The sequence below is a fragment of the Enhydra lutris genome, unplaced genomic scaffold, assembly GCF_002288905.1.
Source record: "Enhydra lutris kenyoni isolate GAN:26980312 unplaced genomic scaffold, ASM228890v2 scaffoldscaffold2, whole genome shotgun sequence".
NCBI lineage: Eukaryota > Metazoa > Chordata > Mammalia > Carnivora > Mustelidae > Enhydra > Enhydra lutris.
Window position 1 is genome coordinate 4,759,810 of NW_019154086.1, and position 10,169 is coordinate 4,769,978.

General features: G+C 44.9%; 1 protein-coding gene across 1 annotated transcript; it reads right to left on the reverse strand.

The window, feature by feature from the left end:
- Positions 1–6,547: 6,547 nt before the first annotated feature.
- LOC111150934 (receptor transporter protein 4) lies at positions 6,548–9,805 on the reverse strand. The gene is made up of 2 exons (XM_022508628.1): positions 9,566–9,805; positions 6,548–8,154 (listed from the first exon to the last, which is right to left on the reverse strand). Exons 1-2 carry the CDS (start codon positions 9,745–9,747, stop codon positions 7,305–7,307), a joined length of 1,032 nt encoding a protein of 343 aa, XP_022364336.1. The 5' UTR covers positions 9,748–9,805; the 3' UTR covers positions 6,548–7,304.
- Between the last annotated feature and the right edge of the window lie 364 nt (positions 9,806–10,169).

Below are 10,169 nucleotides of genomic sequence, written 5' to 3' on the forward strand. Positions count from 1 at the left end.
TGTAGTCTTAAAAAACCAGCTTCCCGAGGAAATGGTCCCAGGTCAGTCTTTAGTTCAGTTGGGTACTGGTTTGGGCTGGCCCTCAGGTACTGTGGCCACAAACGGCTAGAAGAGAGATGTGGATGGGATCACATTAGACCAATGAGGTGGAAACCTCACACAGGAGTGTTAAGATTACCAGCCGTCCTGGTGGTGTAGGTGGTTGTCCTGTGCCCAAGACAGATAATTTTGTATAAGAACAGGAATAAAGAGAGGACATCAAGTTTCTGGGTCTTATTACCATCTCAGGCAGGGTACTAACTTCCAGCCAAAAGACAGGCTTTCTTCTTCCCTTAGAGTAGCCATGGGCTGGAGGAATTGATATGAAAGTGTTCCAATAAGACATACTCCTTGAAAAGCCCCTGGAATGAGAGTAAAGGAAGAGAAGAGAAAAATACTCACCAAGTTTGTGCCAAAGCTCACAGTCCAGATGAAAAGACTCAAAGCCCCACTTTTGGGTGGCATATGATGTCGTTTTGGAATATAGGTGAGGTTTGGTGAGGTGGGGTCCAGAACCAAGGGTCAAGAAAGAATTCTTGAGACCTCTTTGGTGCAAAAAGGTGGTTTTATCAAAGCCTGGGAAAAGGACCCAGAAAGCAGAAAGAGCTGTTGCAACCGGGTTGTGAAAGGTGGCTGATTATATAATATGGGGTTGGGGGAGGTAAGGAAAAGGGAGGTTTTCAAAAGAACTTTCATATGCTAAAGAGGACCTACAAGGTACTGAAGGCCTTGCCATGGTCAAGGTTGTTTTCCCTCCCAGCAAGGTATTAAGACTGTTGGGAGCTTCTTGGATGAATGTCCTGTACACCCCATCCAGGAGCCGGGAGCAGGGTTCACAGGGTGTCAGCTTGTGCTTTGTCCTTGGCTAGCCTTCTGTTCCCACATCATGCAACCTAACAAAAGCATGAATGCCTCACAGAGATATTGAGAGGTTGGAAGACCAATACTGTTATAAGTCTAGGTCCTTTTACGTTTGGTTTTTTGTTCTCTCTCCAGAACTTCTGGAGTCTTTTTTATATCTGGTGTTAGAAATTTCATAATAATATGTCTCGATGGGAACCTGTCCATTCATTGTGTAGGGACCCCTGGCATTGACCCTCTCAATCAGGAAATTATGTCCTTTGGTTCTAAGAAATGTTTTTAAAGTAATCCTTTCATTATTTCTTTCTTTTCATTTTCTGTTTTATTTATTTATTTTTTTCTTTCTGGAGCTCCTATTGTTTGGATAGTGGGCCTTCTGTACCAGTCCCCTAAAACTGTTTTATCCATTTCCTGATCTCTACATAGAGGACAAATAGGTGGGCAGACAGTAAGAGTATTCTCAACTTATGCAATCAAAAGAAGCCAGAAATGAATGGTCAGGAGACTGAGACCAGCTAACCAATTAAAAAAAGAAAAATCAGAACTCTATAGTCAGGAAAATCTGAGCCACTTTTCAGACCCATAATTCATTGACTGAAAGAGAGGGTGGTTCCAAACAAGGAAGATTGCTGCCAAAATCCCCAATCCTTCCTCAAAGAGGTGTATGGCCTTTTATTTGAATAACTGTATGCTGGGAAAAGGAGAATATCCAGACATTTTGAGGGCTTTTATATTCAGAGTCTGAATTGATACTGATCCTCAGGAATCTGCAATAAATCACAGACTGCTATTGGAGTAGAAGTATGTGGGGACCAAGTAATAAGTTGAGTCCTGGCTCAGGTCAGGCTCATGATGGATCCACAATGAATCCATAGCTCAGCTGATGGTCATTTTGCCAGTCCCTGAATAGATCATTGGAATGGACACATGTGGAAGATGCCAGAACCCTTCATTGGTTCTTCAGTCCACGGGGTAAGAGCTATTGTATTGAAAAAAGCTGAGGACATCTCTTTCCAAAAATCTCGATACAGTATCATAAAAAAACAAAGATATCATGCCTCAGGGGGAATGGCAGAGATTAGAGCCACCCTTAGGACCAAAAAGACACAGAGGTGGTGATCTCCAGCCTGTTCTCATTTGATTCACCAGTCTGGCTCCTAGAGAAACCAGTCAGATCCCGGAGGATGACAGGGTACTCTCTGAGATGCAACCAAGTAGAGGTCTTAGGTACAACCACTGTGCCAGAAGTGATATTTTTGCCAGAGCAAATTAACATGGCTTCAGAGACATGGTGTATGGATATTGATCTGACAAATTGATTCTTTCTCAGAAGTACTTTTCACGTAGAGAGTAGAGCAGCTTACATTTATACTTTCATCCCAAGACCATGTTAATTCTCTCATCCTCTGTCATAATATAATCTGCAGAGTCTGAACCATATAGAATTTCTTCAGAATATCACATTAGTTTACTCCATCAATGATATCATTTTAATCAGACCAGAGGAGTAAGAAGTAGCCAAGTGCATTGGAGACCTCACCCTCCAGAGGTGGAAGTCCCATGGAATCCTACAAAGATTCTCTGCCAAGTCCACACATGTCTTAGAGGTAGAGTAATTTGGAGCATGCCACAACAACACTTCCAAAGTGAAGGGCAAGTTATGGCATCTTGACCCTCACACCACTAAAAGGAAGCACAATACCCGGTAGTCCATACTTCTATGATTCATTTACCAAGTGATAGAGAAAGCTGCCAACTTGAGTGGGACCCAGAATAGGAAATGGCTCTGCAGCAGGCCCACAATACAATGCCCTGCCACATGGCCCATACTATACAGCAGACCCTTTGGTACTAGAGTTAGCTCTCACGCCAGGCGGTGTTTACATCAATCTCCAGCAGGAGAAATACAATTTATAACACTTGTGTTCTGAAGCAAGGCCATGCCATCTGCACCAGAGAATTACATGCCATTCAAAACCAACTCCTATAAGCCACTTGGCTGCATAGAGGTAGAACTCCTGATGATGAGATATTAAAATATGATGGAGCCAGAGATGCCCATCATGACCTAGATTCTGAAAGGCCCATTTAGTCAAATGCAGGCTCAGTATAATCCATCAGAATATGGAAGTGATGCAGCCTGGGACTGAGCACACGTCAGGCATAGAGAGTACAAGGGAGCTGGGTGAAGTGGTGGCCCAGCCCCCAGGTCAGCCTCCACTGGTGCACTAGTGCCTCTCCCTCAGGTCACAGCTGATCATCTGTTCAAGGAGAGGCTGTTACTTAGGACCAGTCAACAGAGGAAAGGAAAGGCCACTCTTCCTTCACTGGTGGTTTAGTTCAATTATGTAGTAAAAGCTGAAAATAGACAGTAATTAATTAAGATAGGGTCATACTGGAGTCCTTATAAAATAAAGGGGAAATTTGGATATAGAAATGCACATGTGGAGAACACCACGTGAAAGTGAAGGGAGAGATCAAAGTGACATTTCTACAAGCCAAGGAAGTCCACAAACATGGCCAGAAAACCACTAGATCCTAGGCAAGAGGCTGAAACAGATTCTTTCTCACAGCCCTAGCGAACTAACACATCGCATAATATCACATTAGATCAATGACCAAAGTTGTAGAAAAAGAGTTACAGCAGAGGTGATAAAGGCATGGGATTTCCTGGTTTCATCAAATATAGCTCCACCTGGAAGCTGCCAGCCAACAGATCAATGACATAGCCTCTTAAAGAGGCAGCTGGGGTACTTCTTGGAGATGCTGCCTTGCAAAGATGGGTCAATCCCACCAGGGTGGAGAATACATCCTGAATCAATGACAACTGTGGGTGTGGTCCTAGTAGGTAGTGTATGGGTATGGAAATCAAGAGGTGGAAGTACAGGTGACCCTGTTTATCATCTCTCCTGATCGTCAGAGGGATATAGGACTCCTGTTACACAGTGGGGGCAGGAAGAATACATTTGGCACCAAAGTGATCCACTGGGGGCTCTCTTGGTACTTTTCTGTCCAGTTTTGACAGTGGGTGGACAGATGCAGATGCCACAGACTGAGAAAGACCTTTTGACCAAGGGCCCACACCCCTCAGGGATGAAGGTCTGGATAACCCCATAAGGTAAGCAGAGGTGCCTGGGGAAGGGGAATGGAGAGTGGATAGTAAAGGGAGATAGTGAATTATCTAGTTGCCATCCCAAGACAGATGCAGTGATGGGGCTCAGTTTGCCTACCAGACATTTTATACCAAGCAAGTGGATTGAAGTGGTCCAAAATATTGACTGTAATGGAAACTGTGGTCCCCCACCCAGATCCCTGCCCTTGGGACCGGTGCACTCATTCCCTCAGTTTTCAGGAACATTGCCTTCTAAAGACCTGTGATTGAATTCCCCCCAAGGACTCACCTCCAGCCAAAGATAGCTGCCTCACCTAAGTTTACTGCAGAGAATAGGTCTAATTTGTTTCATGAATATTATACCTTCTCTTGTCTTTCTGAGGCATAAGTGATAGCTTTACTGTTGAAATATGTTTTGGTTTGTGTTCTTATCCTTGAATTATCTCTGTTTTCTTGAATCCTTACTTTTTTTTAATCTTTTTTTTTTTTTTTGCCTTCACATTTGGAAAGATACCAAATATTTGATAACCCTCGGCAGTCTGTCCAAATTAAGTGTCTGACACCAAAGAGTTGACTAGAAGCTCTGCAGGGTTGTTGTATCTGGTGGATTCACTCTGGAGCTACTTCAGCTAGTCATTCCATTGGATGAAACACCCCCCTCCACCACCACTACCCTTTTAAGTATATATATATTGTTTTTTCTCTTGAGCTCATAAGTGTCCCCAAAGAGGACCCATCCACTCGCCTGTGTATTTGAGGATTGGATGGGTAAGATTGAAGGTTGGCATGGCTCCCAGGTTTCATGGTGGGGTAAGGGAGTCCCAAAGAGTCAGTGTATAGACCTGAGCTATCTTTCTGATTGCTGGGTGGCACTCTCTCCCTTCACATCACCCAAGTCCCTGAGTCCAGAGTCCCTCTAAATCTTCAGAGACTAAACTTCCATTCTTCTCCCAGGAGCCAGTTAAGAATGGTCACCCACTATAGAGGGATGGAGGAAAGACTTGCTGTAAAGGCTTTCAGCCAGTCCTCTTACTTCAGCAGCCTCAGCACCCACCTTCAGAGCCACTGTTGCCTACAGTTTTTGAACTTTCTGAAACTGTGCCATACGAATTGCTTTGTACCTCAGTTTTCCCCTTGCCTAATTTCTGTTCCAGATCTCTCTGCCCTGCTAAGTCAGTGATCTACCACTAGCTGATCAGTTTTCTGGCTTCTGCCCATTCTTTTTACCCTTGTGTACTGATGCCTTTTTTTCTCCTTTCGCTCTCACTCAGTAAGGTTTCAGGGAAGCTCAGAGGGAAATGCATGTGTTCAATCCATTATGTTTAATTGGAAGGCATTAACCTATTTTAGAGATGGAGAAACTGAGGCACAGGGAATGTCCCACATCCCACAGCATAACAAGGCTAGACATAAAGTGTCTAGTCCCCAGGCCAATTTTCTTTGTGAAGGAACCAAAAATGTATGAAAACAGGAGTAACACAGAGAGTCCAGGGGGTGGTTTGGGGAAGAGGTAGTGATAAAAGGAGCATGCTTGTGGGAATGGCCTAAGAGGAAAAAAGAAGATAGCGTCAGAGAAAAAGAGATAGTTTTATCCTTGGGTTTCCTGCTGACATTTCACTGTTTTCAAATTCCTTCAAGACCTTTATTGTCTGTAGATACCACTCTCTATTTACCACTCTGCTTTCCCAAGTCAGACTCCTATTCCTATTCTCTACTCCATTCTTTCGTAGAAATATATAATATTTTAAAAATGTGATTCCACTCAAATTGCCCATATCCTCAAATGCTAGTGATGACCCCTCATTGCCTATGGGGTAAAGGCAAATTTTCTAGTTATTTCAGTAATTTAAGCTCTTGGACTGGTTGGGGAGAGATGCTGATAGGAAGAAAGGGATAACTTGACAACAAAAGGGACAGGAAGTGTAGGTGACAGGGAGAAGAAATTAAAAGATGGCTCTAAGTTGATCAGCTTGGGTGACTGAGTCAAATTAGGCCTAGGAAGTGAGACATGCTTATGAGCCTGGCTTTAAACATGGCGACTGTGGTTTGAGAGGTACGTAGAAATGCCTGGCAGACATGAAGATAGGGAGTGAACTATGCAGCCATGCATCACACGACTTCAGGATTGGCAAGCTCTTGCATGCTTCCTCCTCCAGTGCTGGAAGAAGTGAAAGAATAGGATAGCTCCAGGAGTCACCAAATCAAAGGGAGTCTCTTGTATGGGGGCATTTGGGTAGATTTAAGTAGGGGAGAAAGGCAAATAAGAGGGGATCTGCATATCAGTATTTCTAATTTCTCTTTTTTGGTTAAAATATAATTGCCCAGTCCTTGGGACGATATTGATAACTGTATTACTTTCCTATTTTAGCTGTAATAAGTCACCACAAATTTAGGGCCTTAAAACAACACAAATTTATTATCTTACAGTTCTGGAGGTCCAAAGTCTAAAATCAGTCTCATTGGGCTGAGGTCATGTGTCAGCAGGACTGGGTCCTCTTGGAGCCTCTGGAGGAAAATCTGTTTCTTTGTCTTTAAGAGCTTTTAGAGGTGTCTGCGTTCCTTGGCTCATGGCCACTTCCTCCGTCCTTGGAGGCCATCATTCCAAGCTCTGCTGTCATCATTAAATTTCCTTTTTCCCACTTTGACACTCTTGCTTCCCTCCGATGAGGACCATTGTGATTACATTGCGTCCATCCAGATAATGCAGGATAAGCTCCTTATCTCAAAACCCTTAAATTAATCACATGGGCAAAATCCTTTTTGCATGTAAAGTAACATATGCACAGGTTCTGGGAAGTGGGGAATGCATATCTTTGGGGGGCTATTATTCTGCCTACCACAATAACTCTCTGTTAACACTAATGACCCTCAGTTCTTGGGAAGATATGTCAAGATAGAGGCAGAGAGAGAAATGAATGAGTGGATGAATGAGTGAAGAGCTTTTAGTGATTCAACAAATATTTTTTATTGGTCCATTATCTGCTAGGTTATGTTTTAGACTATCTGCTAAGGAGATCTAGGAAACTAGTGCTTATTCTTACAAACCTGACCCTACTAGATCTCAAAGTATATTCTGTGTCATATTAAAATAGCAACCAGTTCACTGATTACCATGGAATTAAGATGGAAGAAAAGAAGACAAACTTATTTCCCTCCTTCAGCTTCTGAGTTTTTGCCTACAAAGACAAAGAACAAAACAATACAGATCCAGAGGTAGAAAAATACATCCAGTTCAGAGAATGTATCTTGTTGCATGGAATGAAGGTACATGCGACCGGTGTTTGGAACAGCATTATCTGTGTGAACGTCTCCAGGTAGCTTGAGTTCTACTGACGATCACAAACCCCCTAGCTGTCCTGGGTGTGAGATGTAGGTGTGACCCTAGTGCAGAGGGGGCTGTTCTTCCTCTAGTCTGAGTGTATGACCCAATCATCGTTGACATGGTCCATGTGGCTTGTGAGCGTGACTGCTGTGTAGACTGTTGGCGGGCCAACCTTAAAACCTCAGAGTATGTCCTCCAGGGGGTCTGTGGTGCTGTCTCCTGTGTGGATTGTGAATTTCCCTCTGGGGCCTCCCTGTCTGTCATTGGAGTGGGCTGTTTACTAGTCTCCCATGTGGGCTGAATGCCAGCCCCCGGTACTTGAATCTCTGCTGTGGTATGGCTGGGCTCTGGGTCCTTAAAGACCTGGATAGACCCACACTCCTGGTTTTTGCTGTCCACATCACCCATGTGACACGAGGAACTCATAATATCCAAATAGGAGGATGGGGATATTGGTGGTTCTGTCATGATGTTTTGTGACCTCCACGAACAGCAGCCCAGAGTGCATGCTTCACAATTTTGTGTGTCATGGGACCCATCTAAAGGCACCTCCCGGATGATGGGGAGCTCCGGAAACTTCCTAAAGTCATTCCTGTAGAATTTCTCCAGAATACGCCGCACCACATTTTTCAGAATCCGCATGGCACTCTCTGGGGAGAATTCAGGATTCTCAAATCGAGACCAGGAACACTTCTGGCACCTCTGAGCAAAGAGCCGCATAATCACCTGGCCCTGGGATTTCCGGGGCTCCAGGTGCATGTGACAGAGGATGTGCACTTGAGCGGAAGCCCAGTTTCGCCGGCATGAGGAACACTGGAACCTGCAGACAGAAGGAAGAAGGCTGTTGTGTCTTCAGGTGATCATTGACCTGAAGGAAGCAGGCCTGGTCTCTGTCTCCGTGATCTCTCCCAATTCGAGAAGGTGCATATGATATTAAAAATTTGCCAAATAAGAATGAGAGGGATTGTGTTTTTTCATAAAGCCTTTTCCTGTGATCCATTGAGCTTCCACCTACATGGTCCCAAGTTTGCCTCTTTGCTAATAAAACATCTCTGGATGGCTCAGAGGGAAAAGTAGTTCTGCCACCTGCCAGCAAAACTTGGTCCTCCACATGATCGCAGAAAACGTGTACAGTAAACCCTTTAAGGCAGGCACTGTAAGAGGGGCTACATTGTTAGCCCACTTCATCTTTAAAGCTCCCCTCTAAGGGAGGCATCATTAAGCCCAGTATCCAGATAAGGAAACCGAGTCATAAAGGGACACACAGCTTGTTTTTAAATATATATATGTAAAACCATTATCTTATGGGAATCTAGAAGAAGGGACACTTACGCTGCCTAGGAAGACCAGGGAATGCTTTAAGGAGGAGGGGGCACTTGAGTTGGTCCTTGAAGGATGAGTGCAGGGGAGGGGTCAAAGGGCCTGCCAGACACACAGAAGATCATGGTAAGGGAACAGAAGTCTGAAAAGGTGCGGGCTTGGTTCATCATCCATAAGGATGGAGCAAAGGACAGATGGAGTCAGGGTAGGACAGAGAGGGAAGAAGGACAACAGGTGAGGTGGAGAGAACAGCAATGGTCCCCGTGTGCCACATAAAAGGAGATCTGGTTGCCTAGGTCAACATTTCTCACTGCCACCCCCACACCCCACTCGACACCGCTCTCTGCAGTGTGCAGGTTCTCTGGGGGTGAAAGGGGGAGATGGCCCCTAGGGGAGGAGCATTACTTACAGACTCCAGGAACTGGGTTTTAGATATCTTTCTTGCTGCACCATTCCCTCTATTATCCCCAGGCCTTCAGCAAAGTCACGTTCAAAGTGATCGTGTGGCCTTCCTCCATTCTTGGGGCTTTAAAGGAAGACCCTGGTCCCGGGCTGGTGCTTGGCCCAATAGGGCTGCTGCAGCCTAGGAAAGTCAGGACTGAGGGCAGATATAGCAGAAGTCTCTAGGTAGACCAGTCTGGAACAGGAGGTGGTGCGAGAACGGGAGGGCAGCTGTATGGAATACGGAAGCATTCCTTGAGAATTTCTAGGAATAATTAGGGAGGAAACCTAGCAAAAGAAGAAACTTTGGTATGGCTAAGCAAAATGAAAAGATCACTGTGACCACAAAAGAATAGAGACCCTGGGGACACTGGTTCCTTTAACAAGCTCTCTCAAAGGAATCAGTCAGTCGTGGCTAAGCTGACCTCCTTTGCCAGAGAAGGTCTGCTGAGAGGTCAGCTCTCACTCACCTGCCAAATCCTTTCTGCTGGTACTGCTTCCAGCCCTCGGCGAGGTACTCTGGCTCCAGTTTCTTGTCTAGTTTCAGGGTCCATGTGGCCCGGGGTTTCTCCTGCTGCATCAGCTCTTGAAATGTCTGCTCCCAGGTCCGAATATCTAAAACTGCTTTCTTCCCCTGAGTCTGGGAAGCCATGTCTAGTGAGTCTTTCGGTCTTACTCAGCAGCCCAGAAGAGGGGAGGGGAAAAAAAAAAAGCAAAAAACACACCAGTTTCGTTTTCTCGGTCTGGAATGTGTCAGCTGTCTTCCTAACTTTCATTTCAGGCTGTTTGAGTGCACAAAACAGGTCTTTGTTTCAAAGACAGAGGGCAGCAGAGTTTTGCCAGTTTGTGAACAGGCCTCTCAGAGATATTCCAGAGTACAGAGCTCTGTTCTAGATTCTGGAGGCACCGGTAAGTGCCTTGGATATTTTATTTTTCTCTTATTTTTACACCAGGCAAAACACTATGCTCGGTGGTGGGATGAATGCCACAAGAAGCCATTTCTCACTTACATTGATGCTCACGCTCTCATGGAGACATGGGAAGGTAGCTGGGGGGACCTGTGTCCCATGCTGG